Source organism: Oncorhynchus nerka, linkage group LG24 (assembly GCF_034236695.1).
Source record: "Oncorhynchus nerka isolate Pitt River linkage group LG24, Oner_Uvic_2.0, whole genome shotgun sequence".
NCBI classification, from domain to species: domain Eukaryota; kingdom Metazoa; phylum Chordata; class Actinopteri; order Salmoniformes; family Salmonidae; genus Oncorhynchus; species Oncorhynchus nerka.
This window is the reverse complement of record NC_088419.1, coordinates 23,660,921-23,679,773: the sequence shown is the minus strand read 5'-3', so window position 1 is coordinate 23,679,773 and position 18,853 is coordinate 23,660,921. Positions and strand designations below refer to the sequence as shown.

Genomic DNA, 18,853 nt, shown 5'->3' with positions numbered 1-18,853 from the left:
AGAGCTCTACGGACAATTCCTTGGACCTCATGGCTTGGTTTTTGCTCTGACATGCACTGTCAACTGTGGGACCGTTTGTGCCTTTTCAAATAATTTCCAATCAATTTAATTTACCACAGCTGGACTCCAATGAAGTTGTAGAAACATCTCAAGGAGGATCAATGGAAACAGAATGCACCTGAGCTCAATTTCGAGTCTCTCATAGCAAAGGATCTGAATACTTATATAAATAAGGTGTGTGTGTGTGTGTGTGTGTGTGTGTGTGTGTGTGTGTGTGTGTGTGTGTGTGTGTGTGTGTGTGTGTGTGTGTGTGTGTGTACAAATGTATGTACATTTGCCAAATGTTCTAAAAACCTGTTTTCGCTTTCTTAGTAAGGATTATTGTGAGTAGAATGATGAGGGAAATAAACAATTCAATACATTTTAGAATAAGGCTGTAACATAACTAAATATGGAAAAAGTCAAGGGGTCTGAATACTTTCCTAATACACTGTATACAGTGTATATGAAATTCTAGACTCAATACCTAGATTTTTCACTGATCACAATTCATGTCAGAGAGGTCTGGCATGCTGTGGTTTCTCAGGCTGATAGCTTTGCTTTATTGGTGAAAGGGACAGAGCCTCCAAATTATAGGAGACTAATTTGATCATAAAACATGCAGATGACAGAGAGAAAGGATGCTCTTGAAAGGATATTGCACCTTGATTATCTAATCTCATGTAAATTCATTGTCCAAATTCAATAAAAACCACTGGGGATTCGAGTGCCTCCCATTCAACACACGCGCTCTACATTATTATGCCATTTTCAACATGCTGCTTTGCTGTAAGTAAAAACAGTCAGTGGTCTCGTTACAGGCGTACAGGCTCAGGAGTGTCTCTCTCTTTGAGAATAGTATTCATTACAGTACTGTGGCCTTCCTTTGATTGCATTAGGACCTACTCCTCCTGTCTTCTGTCCTAATGCAGTGCCTGGCCCCGTTCCAAGCCAGTCCATGAAAGCCACACCGTTTGAGGATCGGATCTTCCTTTACTGGAAGGAACCACTGGAGCCCAATGGGATCATAACTCAGTATGAGGTAATGAAGGACTATGGCCAGGGGGATCGGTGGGGTGAGGGGAGAGGTGGGGGAAGGGAGAGGTGGAGGGAGAGAGGTGAGGGAGCGAGGGAGAAGGGGAGAGGTGGGGGAGGGATGTGAGGAGGAAGTGGGGGGAGGGGAGGGGAGAGGTGGGAAGAGGGAGATTAGAAGGGGAGGGTTGGCAGAGGTGGGGGGTGGGGGGGGAGTTGGATGGTAGACAAGCCTGTCTAGTATCCACATGGGGTTTGTATATCTAAACCATATTTCACAGGTTTTTTAAATCTTTACTATCCCTCTGGAAACCAGCACAGATGAGTGAAAAACGTCCTGTTCCTTTTTCATATGGGACTATGGTGGAAATACTGTAACTCTAAAAGGGGAGTGTGGGTTTTAAAGAGAACTCATTGTATGCTACTGTTGTAAAATACTATTTTCAGTACTTCTTAGATACAGTATGAAGGTGTACTGATCCATCATTGAATGGATTGTATTTTTAAAGTTAATAACCCACAATGATTCATAGCTTGTGTGCAGTGGGGTGAATCTGAAGAAACATTTTTAAATTCTCAAGTGTTATCCAGCTTTAGGAATATGAGAACACTGACCCACATAATCCAAGGGAATGTGGATTATAGTGCCCACAAAGCTCATTACTAAACTAAGGACCCTGGGACTAAACACCTCTCTCTGCAACTGGATCCTGGACTTCCTGACGGGCTGCCCCGGGGTGGTAAGGGCAGGCAACAACAACACTTGCCACGCTGATTTTCAACACGGGGGCCCCTAAGCGGTGTGTGCTTAGTCCCCTTCTGTACCCCCTGTTCACCCACAATTGCATGGCCAAGCACGACTCCAACACCATCATTAAGTTTTCTGATGACACAACAGTAGGACTGATCACCGACAATGATGAGACAGCCTATAGGGAGATCAGAAACCTGTCAGTGTGGGGCCAGGACAACAACTTGTCCCTCAACGTGTGCAAGACAAAAGAGATGATCGTGGACTACGTTCACCCACATTCACATCGACAGGCTGTAATTAGAGCGGGTGGAGAGTTTCTTCACCAACAAACTATCATGGTCCAAACACCAAGACAATTGTAAAGAGGGCACGACAAAACATTTTCCCCCTCAGGAGACTGAAAAGATTTGGCATGGGTCCCCAGATCTTCAAAAAGTTCTTCAGCTGCACCATCGAGAGCATCCTGACCGGATGCATAACTGCCCGGTATGGCAACTGCTCATCCTCCGAATGTAAGGAGCTACATAGGGTATTGCGTACGGACCAGTACATCCCTGGGGCCAAGCTTCCTACCATCCAGGACCTACAGTACCAGTCAAAAGTGTGGACACCTACTCATTCCAGGGTTTTCTTTGTTTTTACTATTTTATACATTGTAGAATAATAGTGAAGACATCAAAACTATGAAATTACACATATGGAATTATGTAGTAACCAAAAAAGTGTTGAACAAATCTAAATATATTTTATATTTGAGATTCTTCAAAGTAGCCACCCTTTGCTTTGATGATAGCGATGCACACTCTTGGCAACCTTGAATGTGTCCAAACTTTTGACGGCTACTGTATATACTAGGTGGTGTCAGAGGGAGGCCCCAAAGATTGTCCAAGACTCCAGTCACCCAAGTCATAGACTGTTCTCTCTCCTACCACACGGCAATCGGTACCGGAGCACCAAATCTAGGTCCAAGAGGCCCCTTAACAGCTTCTACCCCCAAGCCATATGACTGCTGCGCAATTAATCAAATGGCCACCCGGACTATTTATATTGACCCCCCCTCCTGTTTTTACATTGCTGCTGCCAACTGTTTATTATCTATGCATAGTCACCTGCATGCACAAATTACATCGACTAACCAGTACCCTCGCACATTGACTCGGTAACCCCTGTATAAAGCATCTTGTTATTGTTATTTTATTTTTTACTTCAGTTTATTTAGTAAATCTTTTCTTAACCTTATTTCTTGACCTGCATTGTTGGATCAGGGCTTGTAAGTAAGCATTTCACTGTAAGTTCTACACCTGTTGTTGTCGGCACGTGACAAATACAATTTGATTTGATGTACATCTTCAATCAGCTGATATCTCAAAGTGCTGTAAAGAAACCCAGCCTAAAACCCCAAACAGCAAGCAATGCAGGTGTAGAAGCACGGTGGCTATGAAAAACTCCCTAGAAAGGCCAAAACCTAGGAAGAAACCTAGAGAGGAACCAGGCTATGAGGGCTGGCCAGTCCTCTTCTGGCTGTGCCGGGTGGAAATTTTTAACAGAACATGGCCAAGATGTTCAAATGTTCATAAATTACCAGCATGGTTAAATAATAATAATCACAGTAGTTGTCAAGGGTGCAGAAAGTCAACACCTCAGGAGTAAATGTCAGTTGGCTTTTCATAGCCGATCATTAAGAGTATCTCTACCGCTCTTGCTGTCACTAGAGAGTTGAAAACAGCAAGTCTGGGACAGGTAGCACGTCCGGTGAACAGGTCAGGGTTCCATAGCCGCAGGCAGAACAGTTGAAACTGCAGCAGCAGCACGGCCAGGTGGACTGGGGACAGCAAGGAGTTATCATGCCAGGTAGTCCTGAGGCATGGTCCTAGGGCTCAGGTCCTCCGAGAGAGAGAAAGAAGAGAGAGAGAGAGAGAATTAGAGAGAGCATACTTAAATTCATACAAGACACTAGAAAAGACACAAGAAGTACTCCAGATATAACAGACTGATCCTAGCCCCCCGACACATAAACTACTGAAGCATTAATACTGGAGGCTGAGACAGGTAGGGGTCTGGAGACACTGTGGCCCCATCCGATGATACCCCCGGACAGGGCCAAACAGGCAGGATATAACCCCACCCACTTTGCCAAAGCACAGCCCCCACACCACTAGAGGGATATCTTCAACCACCAACTTACCATCCTGAGACAAGGCAGAGTATAGCCCACAAAGATCTCTGCATACGGTACAACCCAGACGGGGTGCCAACCCAGACAGGAAGATCACGTCAGTGACTCAACCCACTCAAGTGACGCACCCCTCCTAGGGACGGCATGGAAGAGCACCAGTAAGCCAGTGACTCAGCCCCTGTAATAGGGTTAGAGTCAGAGAAGGGAACCGGCCAGGCAGAGACAGCAAGGGCAGTTAGTTGCTCCAGAGCCTTTCCGTTCACCTTCACACTCCTGGGCCAGACTACACTCAATCATAGGACCTACTGAAGAGCTGAATCTTCAGTAAAGACTTAAAGGTTGAGACCGAGTCTGTGTCTCTCACATGTGTAGGCAGACCATTCCATAAAAAATTGAGCTCTATAGGAGAAAGCCCTACCTCCAGCTGTTTGCTTAGAAATTCTAGGGACAATTAGGAGGCCTGCGTCTTGTGAACGTAGCGTACGTGTAGGTATGTACGACAGGAAAGATTAGGTAGGAGCAAGCCCATGTAATGCTTTGTGGGTTAGCAGTAAAACCTTGAAATCAGCCCTTGCCTTAACAGGAAGCCAGTGTAGGGAGGCTAGCACTGGAGTAATATGATCAAATATTTTGGTTCTAGTCAGGATTCTAGCAGCCGTATTTAGCACTAACTGAAGATTATTTAGTGCTTTATCCAGGTAGCCGGAAAGTAGAGAATTGCAGTAGTCTAACCTAGAAGTGACAAAAGCATGGATACATTTTTCTGCATCATTTTTGGACAGAAAATGTCTGATATTTGCAATGTTACGTAGATGGAAAAAAGCTGTCCTTGAAACAGTCTTGATATGTTCGTCAAAAGAGAGATCAGGGTCCAGAGTAACGCCGGAGGACCTTCACAGCTTTATTTGAAATGACTGTACAACCATCAAGATGAATTGTCACATTCAACAGAAGATCTCTTTGTTTCTTGGGACCTAGAACAAGCATCTCTGTTTTGTCCGAGTTTAAAAGTAGAACGTTTTGCAGCCATCCACTTCCTTTTGTCTGAAACACAGGCTTCTAGCAAGGGCAATTTTGGGGCTTCACCATGTTTCATTGAAATGTACAGCTGTGTGTCATCCGCATAGCAGTGAAAGTTAGCATTATGTTTTCGAATTACATCCCCAAGATGTAAAATATATAGTGAAAACAATAGTGGTCCTAAAACGGAACCTCGAGGAACACCGAAATTTACAGTTGATTTGTCAGAGGACAAACCATTCACAGAGACAAACTGATATCTTTCCGACAGATAAGATCTAGCCAGGCCAGAACTTGTCCGTGTAGACCGATTTGGGTTTCCAATCTCTCCAAAAGAATGTGGTGATCGATGGTATCAAAAGCAGCACTAAGGTCCAGGAGCACGAGAACAGATGCAAAGCCTCGGTCTGACGCCATTAAAAGGTAATTTCCCACCTTGACAAGTGCAGTCACAGTGCTATGATGGGGTCTAAAACCAGACTGAAGCATTTCGTATACATTGTTTGTCTTCAGGAAGGCAGTGTGTTGCTGCCGATAGTTTTTTATATTTTCTGGGTCAAGGTTTGGCTTTTTAAAGAGAGGATTTATTGCTGCCACTGAGTTTGGTACACATCCGGTGGATAGAGAGACGTTTAACATGACACACATACTACATAATGCCATGGGAAGTCACATACTCAACTATATTATCACACATTTTAGTTCAGGCTTACAAGTGTTAACATATGCATTCCATATCCATAAGTTATGGCTGGGCGGCATACTGCATTTTATGATATACCGGTATTGATGCAGGGACCAGTTTGGGTTTTTACTTTACCTTCTATACCGGTATTTTAATGTTTGGTTTGTTAAATGTGATACGCCATGTGTAATGTCAATTTTGATAGTTTACTTCGCTACTTGAGTCATCTCTCTCTGCTCTTTCTCTCTGTGCCACTTTCCACAGACCTAGCCAGGCCCCCTGTCACTCAAGGAGCGCATTTGATGTCCCTCAACCACGAGACACTTGTTTTCAGTCTGCTTGGTCAATGCAGCACATGCAACAATGTTGATGACAATGATGCTGTTTTCACTTTGCTTCTTTATATAAATCCACTAGCGTTCTATAATGACACTATTAGTTTGTGTTTCTTAAATCAGCAAACAGCTAGTTTGTCTTTTCTTAGCAAGTTTCCCTAAATCTTGTGAGATGCTAATGCTAATAGCTTGCAACCTAGCTAATAAATGTACTGATAAGAGCAAACGTAGCTAGCTAATACAGCCTGATAATACCGGTGGTGGTGTAAACCTAAATCAGCATGTTGTTTGTGCAACCGTGTCTTCTAAATCAACATATTCTTGCTTTGCATATTCCTCTTTATCTACATGAAGTATCTAAGAGAAAACATGCAATGTAGCCAAAGCTTATAGTGTCCTCTAGGAAACACTTATCGACACTTTAGTTCCTACCCTGTCACAATAACTCCTCCTTGCATTTTAATTCGTTGTCATCTCAAACAACTCTGTATTCAAAGTGCCCACTATTATATTCTAACTATATAATAAGAATAGTCATTATATTTCCATTTTTTCCAACAGTTTTGCTCTAATTTGCAAGTCAAATCGCAATTGCAACATTTGGTTAAAAATAAGTGCTAGATTGTTTGCCCATATCGTACAGCCCTACGTGGCAGTGTGGAAATTATCTCAATTGAGCAGTGGTGTAAAGTAATTAAGTAAAAATACTTTAACGTACTACTTAAGTCTTTTTTTTGTTATCTGTACTTTACTTTACTATTTTTCTTTTTGATAACTTTTACTTCACTACATTCCTAATGAAAATACTATACTATTTACTCCACACATTTTCCCTGACACCTAAAAGTACTCGTTACATTTTGAATGCTTAGCAGGACAGGAAAATGGTCCAATTCACGCACTTGTCAAGAGGACATCCCTGGTCATCTACTTCCTCTGATCTGGAGGACTCACTAAACACAAATGCTTTGTTTGTAAATTATGTCTGAGTGTTGGAGTGTGTCATCCGTAAATAAAAAATAAAATGGTGCCATCTGGTTTCCTTAATGATTTAAAAAATGATTTATACATTTTATCAATTACTTTTACTTTTGATGCTTACGTATATTTAAAACCAAATGCAGGAATGATAAAAGTGCTGAAATTGGTTTTGGTGGAAATTGAATTGAACAGTATAAAAGAATCAGAATGGAGAAAGACTCATTGAAATCACTTAGAATGTATGTGTTGCCACCCTGGGATCACTCACTACTCATAAAGCACATTACATTACATTTACATTTAAGTCATTTAGCAGACGCTCTTATCCAGAGCGACTTACAAATTGGTGCGTTCACCTTATGACATCCAGTGGAACTGCCACTTTACAATAGTGCATCTAAATCTTTTAAGGGGGGTGAGAAGGATTACTTTATCCTATCCTAGGTATTCCTTAAAGAGGTGGGGTTTCAGGTGTCTCCGGAAGGTGGTGATTGACTCCGCTGTCCTGGCGTCGTGAGGGAGTTTGTTCCACCATTGGGGGGCCAGAGCAGCGAACAGTTTTGACTGGGCTGAGCGGGAACTGTACTTCCTCAGTGGTAGGGAGGCGAGCAGGCCAGAGGTGGATGAACGCAGTGCCCTTGTTTGGGTGTAGGGCCTGATCAGAGCCTGGAGGTACTGAGGTGCCGTTCCCCTCACAGCTCCGTAGGCAAGCACCATGGTCTTGTAGCGGAATGCGAGCTTCAACTGGAAGTCAGTGGAGAGAGCGGAGGAGCGAGGTGACATGAGAGAACTTGGGAAGGTTGAACACCAGACGGGCTGCGGCGTTCTGGATGAGCTGTAGGGGTTTAATGGCACAGGCAGGGAGCCCAGCCAACAGCGAGTTGCAGTAATCCAGACAGGAGATGACAAGTGCCTGGATTAGGACCTGCGCCGCTTCCTGTGTGAGGCAGGGTCGTACTCTGCGGATGTTGTAGAGCATGAACCTACAGGAACGGGCCACCGCCTTGATGTTATTTGAGAACGACAGGGTGTTGTCCAGGATCACGCCAAGGTTCTTAGCGCTCTGGGAGGAGGACACAATGGAGTTGTCAACCGTGATGGCGAGATCATGGAACGGGCAGTCCTTCCCCGGGAGGAAGAGCAGCTCCGTCTTGCCGAGGTTCAGCTTGAGGTGATGATCCGTCATCCACACTGATATGTCTGCCAGACATGCAGAGATGCGATTCGCCACCTGGTCGTCAGAAGGGGGAAAGGAGAAGATTAATTGTGTGTCGTCTGCATAGCAATGATAGGAGAGACCATGTGAGGTTATGACAGAGCCAAGTGACTTGGTGTATAGCGAGAATAGGAGAGGGCCTAGAACAGAGCCCTGGGGGACACCAGTGGTGAGAGCACGTGGTGAGGAGACAGATTCTCGCCACGCCACCTGGTAGGAGTGACCTGTCAGGTAGGACGCAATCCAAGCGTGGGCCGCGCCGGAGATGCCCAACTCGGAGAGGGTGGAGAGGAGGATCTGATGGTTCACAGTATCGAAGGCAGCCGATAGGTCTAGAAGGATGAGAGCAGAGGAGAGAGAGTTAGCTTTAGCAGTGCGGAGCGCCTCCGTGATACAGAGAAGAGCAGTCTCAGTTGAATGACTAGTCTTGAAACCTGACTGATTTGGATCAAGAAGGTCATTCTGAGAGAGATAGCGGGAGAGCTGGCCAAGGACGGCACGTTCAAGAGTTTTGGAGAGAAAAGAAAGAAGGGATACGGGTCTGTAGTTGTTGACATCGGAGGGATCGAGTGTAGGTTTTTTCAGAAGGGGTGCAACTCTCGCTCTCTTGAAGACGGAAGGGACGTAGCCAGCGGTCAGGGATGAGTTGATGAGCGAGGTGAGGTAAGGGAGAAGGTCTCCGGAAATGGTCTGGAGAAGAGAGGAGGGGATAGGGTCAAGCGGGCAGGTTGTTGGGCGGCCGGCCGTCACAAGACGCGAGATTTCATCTGAGAGAGAGGGGAGAAAGAGGTCAGAGCACAGGGTAGGGCAGTGTGAGCAGAACCAGCGGTGTTGTTTGACTTAGCAAACGAGGATCGGATGTCGTCGACCTTCTTTTCAAAATGGTTGACGAAGTCATCTGCAGAGAGGGAGGAGGGGGGAGGAGGATTCAGGAGGGAGGAGAAGGTGGCAAAGAGCTTCCTAGGGTTAGAGGCAGATGCTTGGAATTTAGAGTGGTAGAAAGTGGCTTTAGCAGCAGAGACAGAAGAGGAAAATGTAGAGAGGAGGGAGTGAAAGGATGCCAGGTCCGCAGGGAGGCGAGTTTTCCTCCATTTCCGCTCGGCTGCCCGGAGCCCTGTTCTGTGAGCTCGCAACGAGTCGTCGAGCCACGGAGCGGGAGGGGAGGACCGAGCCGGCCTGGAGGATAGGGGACATAGAGAGTCAAAGGATGCAGAAAGGGAGGAGAGGAGGGTTGAGGAGGCAGAATCAGGAGATAGGTTGGAGAAGGTTTGAGCAGAGGGAAGAGATGATAGGATGGAAGAGGAGAGAGTAGCGGGGGAGAGAGAGCGAAGGTTGGGACGGCGCGATACCATCCGAGTAGGGGCAGTGTGGGAAGTGTTGGATGAGAGCGAGAGGGAAATGGATACAAGGTAGTGGTCGGAGACTTGGAGGGGAGTTGCAATGAGGTTAGTGGAAGAACAGCATCTAGTAAAGATGAGGTCGAGCGTATTGCCTGCCTTGTGAGTAGGGGGAAGGTGAGAGGGTGAGGTCAAAAGAGGAGAGGAGTGGAAAGAAGGAGGCAGAGAGGAATGAGTCAAAGGTAGACGTGGGGAGGTTAAAGTCGCCCAGAACTGTGAGAGGTGAGCCGTCCTCAGGAAAGGAGCTTATCAAGGCATCAAGCTCATTGATGAACTCTCCGAGGGAACCTGGAGGGCGATAAATGATAAGGATGTTAAGCTTGAAAGGGCTGGTAACTGTGACAGCATGGAATTCAAAGGAGGCGATAGACAGATGGGTAAGGGGAGAAAGAGAGAATGACCACTTGGGAGAGATGAGAATCCCGGTGCCACCACCCCGCTGACCAGAAGCTCTCGGGGTGTGCGAGAACACGTGGGCGGACGAAGAGAGAGCAGTAGGAGTAGCAGTGTTATCTGTGGTGATCCATGTTTCCGTCAGTGCCAAGAAGTCGAGGGACTGGAGGGAGGCATAGGCTGAGATGAACTCTGCCTTGTTGGCCGCAGATCGGCAGTTCCAGAGGCTACCGGAGACCTGGAACTCCACGTGGGTCGTGCGCGCTGGGACCACCAGATTAGGGTGGCCGCGGCCACGCGGTGTGGAGCGTTTGTATGGTCTGTGCAGAGAGGAGAGAACAGGGATAGACAGACACATAGTTGACAGGCTACAGAAGAGGCTACGCTAATGCAAAGGAGATTGGAATGACAAGTGGACTACACGTCTCGAATGTTCAGAAAGTTAAGCTTACGTAGCAAGAATCTTATTGACTAAAATGATTAAAATGATACAGTGCTGCTGAAGTAGGCTAGCTGGCAGTGGCTGCGTTGTTGACTTTGTAGGCTAGCTGGCAGTGGCTGCGTTGTTGACACTACACTAATCAAGTCGTTCCGTTGGGTGTGATAGTTTCGACAGTGCTGCTATTCGGGGGCTAGCTGGCTAGCTAGCAGTGTTGATTACGTTACGTTGCGTTAAAAGAATGACAATAGCTGGCTAGCTAACCTAGAAAATCGCTCTAGACTACACAATTATCTTTGATACAAAGATGGCTATGTAGCTAGCTACGTAGCTAGCTACGATCAAACAAATCAAACCGTTGTACTGTAATGAAATTAAATGAAAATGTGATACTACCTGTGGAGCGAAGCGGAATGCGACCGGGTTGTTGAGTGAGGAAGTTCAATTCGGTGGACGTTGGCTAGCTGTTGGCTAGCTAGCAGTGTCTCCTACATTAAGGATGACAAATAGCTGGCTAGCTAACCTCGGTAAATTAAGATAATCACTCTAAGACTACACACTCTAAACTACACAATTATCTTGGATACGAAGACAGCAAAGACAACTATGTAGCTAGCTAACACTACACTAATCAGGTCATTCAGTTGAGTGTAATAGTTTTTAGTGCTGCTATTCGATAGACGGTGGACGTTAGCTAGCTGGCTAGCTGGCTAGCTGCTGGGCAGATAGCAGTGTAGACTGCGTTAGGACGACGAAATACGATAATTACGCAATTATCTTTGATACAAAGACGGCTATGTAGCTAGCTAAGAAGAAATTGCTAAGATTAGACAAATCAAACCGTTGTACTATAGTGAAATGTAATGAAATGTAATGAAAAGTTATACAACCTGCGGCCGAAGTGCGAATGCGACCGCTCGCTCCAACCCATAAAACACCCTGGGATCACTCACTACTCATAAAGCACCCTGGGATAACTCACTACTCATAAAGCAAATGTACAACTTTTATTATTAAAAAACAACAAATATTGCCAAATACCGTCCAATTTTGTTAAAATACCATGATATTTTGCACATATCGCCCAGCCCTACCTCAAGTCAATACACAATGTAGAAAAATCACTCAAAAACACTCTCATTTGTTGTACTTTGCTACGTATGTGCATTCCACCTACTTAAACACAGATAAAGTTTCTACCACGGCATAATGTTACAGAAAGTCTGTAACCATTCGCATGAACACTTTTCAACAGCTCATTAGGTAAATATTGTATGTCCCTCTCCTCTCCCTCCCCTAACAGATCGCCTACAGTGGTATTCGGTCCTTTGACCCCTCGGTGCCAATAATGCGCCCCCCTCTGATCGTTTCTCTGCCCTGGAACACTTCTCACCACGTCTTCAACCAGCTGCACCCTGGTACCACCTACCAGTTCATCATACGAGCCAGCACCGTCAAGGGCTTCGGCCCCCCGACCACACTCAACGTCACCACCAACATCTCAGGTACATTTATTTAACATTTATTTATCCAGGAAGTCCCATTGAGGTCAGAAGATCTATTTTAGAAGGGAAAACTGGCCAAGAGAATCCTCCTTAGTATGGTAGAGTATGTATGCAGTATAATGGCTGTAGTGTTACAGCTGCTAGACTATTAATAGTGCTACCAGAGCAAATATTGTTTATTAATCAAGTCAAATTAAATTGATGCATAATGTAGTTGTTGTCTTATGACATTCCTGCCTGTTGTTGTTTTGGTAAAAAAGGGTCTGGTAGCGCGGCAGGTTCAAATAGCATCTAGGAAGCAAATGAACCAGAATGGGGTAACAAAAAAATTGGTTGGGTTTATGGGTTGGTTCGCTTATCAGTTTTCTGAGTAATTTCTACCATGATACTAAGCACAGCACTGAGATATCTCTCAGTCATTTTGATCGTGTCAGACTCCGTTCCGTAATGGATTATCTGGATGCTCTGTACCTGTTGGAGTAATTTTCTGAAGCACACATTTTTCCCAATTCTAATCTTGGCAGCACTCAACATGTCCTAGACCGGGATGTATTTGGAATCTGTTGAAATGACAGCCTAGGACCTCATTAGATGATAATGCAAACCACATCAATCAAATTAACCAGGTGAATGGAAGCTAAAAGCTTCCTTAATGGAAAATGAGGCCAGTAACCTTTCTTTAAATAAGAGGAGCCTGGTGCTTTTTGCGCTAAGCGCCTACTTCAAAGATATGTAATGTACGTAATGTAGATGTAATCACGCAGTTCCTGCGTTTTGGCAAAACTGCTATTGTCAATTTGTCAGGTTGCAATTCCCAGAAGTGTTTTAGAGAACATGTTCCAAGCAGGAAATATATTTTTATATTTTTTACTTTGCAGTGCTATATTAAAGTTCAGCCAAGTTCAAAATTAAACATAATGTGTCCTGATAGAGCATGCCTTTCTCAAGACTTCAACATATTACACCCCATTGCCGACAATTTTCCTTCTCCTGTGATTTTGCACTAAATTCCTGTCTGTCTGGTGTGCTTTTTCCCCATAGCCCCAACACTGGAAGAGTATGATGGGTCCGAGGCGTTTCTGAATGAAACGGCCACCACCATCACCGTCCTACTGAAGCCCGCTCAGGCCAAAGGTGCCCCTATCAGGTGAGAGAACTAATGCCTGGCTTTTTTTTGTCCAAGAGTTCCGTCTAGTCATTTTAATGAAGGTCATCCATCTGTTTACCAGGACATCTCTGTCAGGACGTTTGTGTTGTGTCGCTCCCTGTAGCACATCCCACAAATAGAGAGAGCAGTACTGGGTAATGTCTACAGAGACTCTGCAGGGAATTTACATATTCAGGTCCATGGCCCTGCCGATCTCCATTTGATTTGGCCATTGTTGGCCTGTGCCTTTTCATTTCCTCTCCCCTATCACAATCGGCAGGGATGGAGTTGAAGGTACTTGTCATAAAGAGGATTTGGAGAGAACTCTTTGTGCTCAGATTCAGTAAATCACCTATTATGCAACCAGGCCTGTTCTTTGATTGTGAAATTGGAGGGGCTGTGTATTGAAAGGGAAAGAACAACAGCCCTGATAACAAAACCACCTGACTGCATTTCTTTCTCACAAGCACTCACTCAGTATATGTGGCAGTTGTAGCTAATATGTCACACCCACTTCTAATTTTGAGCAAATGTCTTTGGGTGTTTTTTTTTCTGGAATACAGATTTTGTGTACAGTATAATGCTACAAATATCATAGAGACTTAGGTGCATCAACGAAACAAAGATGTGTGTTATCAAAGGGATCGTTTAATTTGACTCATTTTGGCAGTGCTCCGTAAAACTGGCCAAGCTCTGATGGAAGCCTATTGGCTAATCACGCAGCAGGTCTGTGTAGCGGTAATTTAGAGAGGGTTTGTTAAGGTGTGTATGGGAGATTGAGTTATGGCGAACCTCAGGCCATTTGTCCAGGTAATTTGTAACATTCTGTCATTGACAAGCAGTACAGGGTAGAGGAAAGAGCCCGAGCACTCACCCTATTTTGGTGGAAGAGAATTTTGTGTCCATCTGCGACCGGCATTATGGAGTGTCACTTGTATTTTAGATCTGCGGTGCTTTGAGCTAAAATAGGAGCTATGGAAGGTCAGGGATGTGGAGATGGCTGTCAGGGCACTTGGGCGATAATGGTGAGGGAAGGGCGGTCAGGGGGACAGAGATACGCCCCTGGGCAGTCATTACCAAGGGTGGGAGGAGGGGTTGTGCTCTCTGAGCGGAACTAAGGGTAGTGAAGTCTAGGAGGTGGCTCTGAGCTGTGGATGCGGAAGGAAGGTAGGTCTGCCATGTTTACAGCTCCATGAGTGTGTGAAGGGGCTTCTCCTTGCCCTGCACTGTGTTAATAAGTTGCCCTGGCACTGTGGTTTTTGCGTGTCTCGCCACATTAACAAAGACCCGCAGGGGGAGAGATGAAGCACAGCAGTGTGACTCTGAAATACAAATGATAGACCTGACCTGTTACTCTCCCTGGAGGTTCATCAACTCCCATTCAGGGGGATTTCTCTACAGCCTCCCAGTCTGAGAGAATGGATTGTTATTAGTTAAAGGCCATGTGCAGATAAAGGGGCTCTGGTAGAAATTGCAAGGCCTGTAGCGTACGATGTTGCCAAGCCAGGGCTCATTCCAAGTGTTAAGCTCATTTGGCATGCCCTCTCTGTGCTCCGTGAAGTGAGAGATTGCTTTAAGATTAGCCTGCCTTTTGTTTGGCTAGCTGACTTTGTTTGCTTGTGTTGTTTTGTGGGGACTGATTGCCTGTGATGTGTTGTCCCTCCTCAGCGCTTATCAGATCGTGGTGGAGGAGCTGAACCCACATCGCACACGCAGGGAGGCCAGCTCCGTGGACTGCTACCAAGTCCCAGTCCCCTTCCACAGTGCCTCCAGCGGTGGCTCGTCTTATTACTTTGCGGCAGAACTGCCACCAGGGAACCTTCCCGAACCCTCTCCGTTCACGGTGGGCGACAACAAGACGTACCATGGCTTCTGGAACCCTCCACTCACCCCCAGGAAGAACTATAATATCTACTTCCAGGCCGTCAGCAGTGTGGAGAAGGTGAATATACACCACTCTCGGCCAATAGGACCCTCTAAGGTTCCCTCATTGGGTTATTGGGGTTTTAAACATGTCTTAAAACTGAATTGTGCATTGAGGAGCATTGTTTTCCCACCTCCCTTTGATAACCTACTACTGTTCATTAGTTTTCCTTTTATCTAGTTTGTTCCTGTTTCTCATGTTGAACTGATTTGTATTATTTTATTTTGTTTTGTTTCACAGGAATCAAAAACACAATGTCTGAGACTTGCAACAAAAGGTAAGAGTTTTCTTTTTGTTTATTTATACAACAAAAGAAGTTCTTCTTGCCCAGTATCATTTCATTGACTGTACATTACAGTTGGATTTCAATCACTTTTCCCAGTAGCCAATAAATGCCCACTCTCTTGCTCAGATAAAGAACTGTTACGTGATAATGCGTGTGTCACTTTATCTTCCAAGAGAATTGTCGTGCAGCGAGAATCTGGATTGAGGCGGAATTAAGGAAAGCTTATTTATTTGTGATATGTGCGCTTGTAAAGCACCTTGCTCTGGTGAACAGCTTGTGTCTGTGAGAACAGGGGGCTAGCAGGGCCAATCCTTCTGATTTAACAGACAGAGAGAGAGAGAGAGAGAGAGCTCACTGGTTTTCATCATAAAGCCATGCTGTTGGTTTTTAGTGATTAAGAGGGAGTGGTCATTAAATTGATACAATTCCTACAGTGCCAGCTCATCTGTGGCGTAAATCGAAGGGAAATGGGTTGGCAATTTATGGACTCTGTCCTCTGGCTTTGCACTATTGAAATTACCTGCATTATAGATTATGGACAACATTTATGCTGAACATGCATTTTCCGAAGTGCATTAGAGTAACTGGCCAAGTATTTCAAGTGCTTATGGCCATGTCTTACTACAATTAATTAAATGGCCAGTTCAGCTTCAGTATCTCATTCAAAAGTTAGTTGGCCAGGCTAAATAGTACAATAGTCCCATCAAGTCATCAGGACAGTTCCACCCTACTCCAGCAACAACTTTATTTCTACTAGAAGGTATGAAAACTAGGAGGTATGAAACAAGCAAAACCCTACTGTTTTTCAGTAGAGAGCTATATGAAGATATTGCTAATGGCAAAACATTTCATGATCTCGGATGTCAGCCTAAGGTGGCTGCTAATGCTAATATGCCAGATGTAACTTGTATTAACCATGTATTAACTCTATAATCACCCATCAATAACACTATGCCTGAAGAAATTAGCTTAGCTGCATCAGGTTTCAAAAAATGCTATGCTAGGCTATGCTTGCTAGGAATGACATGCTTCCATCCACCACATGGCATCACAGATACAGTTGAAGTCGGAAGTTTACATGCACTTTGGTTGGAGTCATTAAAACTTGTTTTTCGGCCACTCCACAAATGTCTTGTTAACAAACTATAGTTTTGGCAAGTCTGTTGTGTCATGCACAAAGTGGGTGTCCTAAGTCATTTTTTCAACAATTGTTTACAGACAGATTATTTCACTAATAATTCACTATCACAATTCTAGTGGGTCAGAAGTTTACATATACTAAGTTGACTGTGCTTTGAAACAGCTTGGAAAATTCCATAAAATGATGTCATGGCTTTAGAAGCTTCTGATAGGCTAATTGACATAGTTTGAGTCAATTGGAGATGTACCTGTGGATGCATTTCAAGGTCTACCTTCAAACTCAATACCTCTTTGCTTGACATCATGGGAAATCTAAAAAAAAATCAGCCAAGACCTCAGAAAAAAAATTGTTGACCTCCACAAGTCTGATTCATCATTGGGAGCAATTTCCAAATGCCTGAAGGTACCACGTTCATCTGTGCAAACAATAGTACGCAAGTATAAACACCATGGGACCATGCAGCCGTCATACCGCTCAGGAAGGAGACGCATTCTGTCTCATAGAGATGAACGTACTTTGGGGAAAAAAGTGCAAATCAATTCCAGAACAACAGCAAAGGACCTTGTGAAGATGCTGGAGGTAACAGGTTCAAAAGTATCTATATCCACAGTAAAACGAGTCCTATATTGACAAAACCTGAAAAGCCGCTCAGCAAGGAAGAAGCCACTGCTCCAAAACCGCCATAAAAAGCCAGACTACGGTTTGCAACTGTACATGGGGACAAAGATCGTACTTTTGGAGAAATGTCCTCTGGTCTGATGAAACAAAAAATAGAACTGTTTGGCCATAATGACCATCGTTATGTTTGGAGGAAAAAGGTAGGATGCTTGCAAGCCGAAGAACACCACCCCAACCGTGAAGCACGGGGGTAGTAGCATCATGTTGTGGGGGTGCTTTGCTGCAGGAGGGACTGGTGCACTTCACATAATAGATGGCAGGATGAGGAGGGGAAATGATGTGAATATATTGAAGCAACATCTCAAGACATCAGTCAGGAAGTTAAAGCTGGACATTGACCCCAAGCATTCTTCCAAAGTTGTGGCTTAAGGACAACAAAGTACAGGTGTTGGAGTGGCCATCACAAAGCCCTGACCTCACACCTAGAAAATTTGTGGGCAAAACTGAAAAAGTGTGTGCGAGCAAGGAGGACTACAAACCTGACTCAGTTACACCAGCTCTGTCAGGAGGAATGGGCCAAAATTCACCCAACTTATTGTGGGAATCTTGTGGAAGGCTACCTGAAATGTTTGACCCAAGTTCAACTATTTCGATGCAATGCTACCAAATACCAATTGACCCACTGGGAATGTGATGAACGAAATAAAAGCTTAAATAAATCATTCTCTCTAATATTATTCTAATATTAAGTGGTGATCCTAACTGACCTAAGACAGGGATTTTTTACTAGGATTAAATGTCAGGAATTGTAAAAAAATAAAAAATAAAAAAAAGTTTAAATGTATTTGGCTAACGTGTATGTAAACCTCCGACTTCAACTGTAGATGGAATGATGATGTCACCCCGAAGGGGGTGTACTACCACTAAATATATGAATTTAGCTTTATTTCTATGCTTATCAATTAGACTCATATTTATGCATTTAATGTTTCTGCTTAATAATCAGTTAAGATTTTTTGAAAGGCCAAATTTAGAAATCTGCCCACATATAATATTAGATTATCAGACATGAAAAATGTTGTATTCATAATGCTTAAACAGCTGGCTGTGCATTAACACACCAGGGCTTGGATTTGTTGTGCCTTTCAAAGATCGGAGAGACCGTACTGTTGGTCATACTGTTCTCTCATATAGGCCTATTTCGTTATTATTACCGGATTTAGCTACGTTTGATATTCTCCTTCTCCCTGTCATGAAACCGCCGAAACCCTAATTGATGTGACACTGACAACAAGGGCACGCATAATTGTGACACTAATAAAAATCAGCCACAGTTAAGTCACTTCATACTGTAAGAGCATGTTGATGTGGCCAATGCGTTCTCTGTCATAGCCATGATGAAACACATCGCACTATTTTTCCATCCTCTCTCAACAACGTTGTTTAGTCCTAACAATAATCAACCCTTTTCCCAGAACTGTGTCGTGCTCAGAAATTCAAGTAGCCCAGTGTGTCCATGCAGTATCCACTTGGAGTACAGTGTATGTAGTCTTTGCCCACTTGTGCCGATCTCACTCAGTCACTCACGTTTCCATCCTTGCTTGATACATTATATGCCAGATGCGCTCTCATTCTCTGAATTGAAAACCACCTTAATTGCCCTAACTTAATTGGATATGAAAGTGTTGTTGTTTTTTGGTTGTACTGCTTGTCATGAATTGTTTTCCCCGTACAAATGTCTCTGAAGCGCATTGGCCCGGAGGTT

At 44.3% G+C, this 18,853-nt stretch overlaps 1 protein-coding gene and 1 long non-coding RNA gene across 10 annotated transcripts in view; both read left to right on the top strand.

Moving 5' to 3' along the window:
* Positions 1 to 18,853, top strand: part of LOC115107700 (receptor-type tyrosine-protein phosphatase kappa) — a 164,249-nt gene that overhangs the window by 119,417 nt on the left and 25,979 nt on the right. For all 9 annotated transcript variants that reach the window (XM_029631239.2, XM_065008731.1, XM_065008732.1 and 6 more), the window contains exons 9-13: positions 972 to 1,081; positions 11,771 to 11,972; positions 13,014 to 13,119; positions 14,788 to 15,061; positions 15,284 to 15,320. In XM_029631239.2, coding sequence (XP_029487099.1) covers positions 972 to 1,081; positions 11,771 to 11,972; positions 13,014 to 13,119; positions 14,788 to 15,061; positions 15,284 to 15,320 — 729 coding nt within the window. The remainder of the gene's footprint in view (positions 1 to 971; positions 1,082 to 11,770; positions 11,973 to 13,013; positions 13,120 to 14,787; positions 15,062 to 15,283; positions 15,321 to 18,853) is intronic.
* LOC135564290 (uncharacterized) lies at positions 2,636 to 7,074 on the top strand. Its single transcript, XR_010460860.1, has 2 exons — positions 2,636 to 5,444; positions 5,971 to 7,074. It is a non-coding gene; the product is annotated as an uncharacterized LOC135564290 (long non-coding RNA).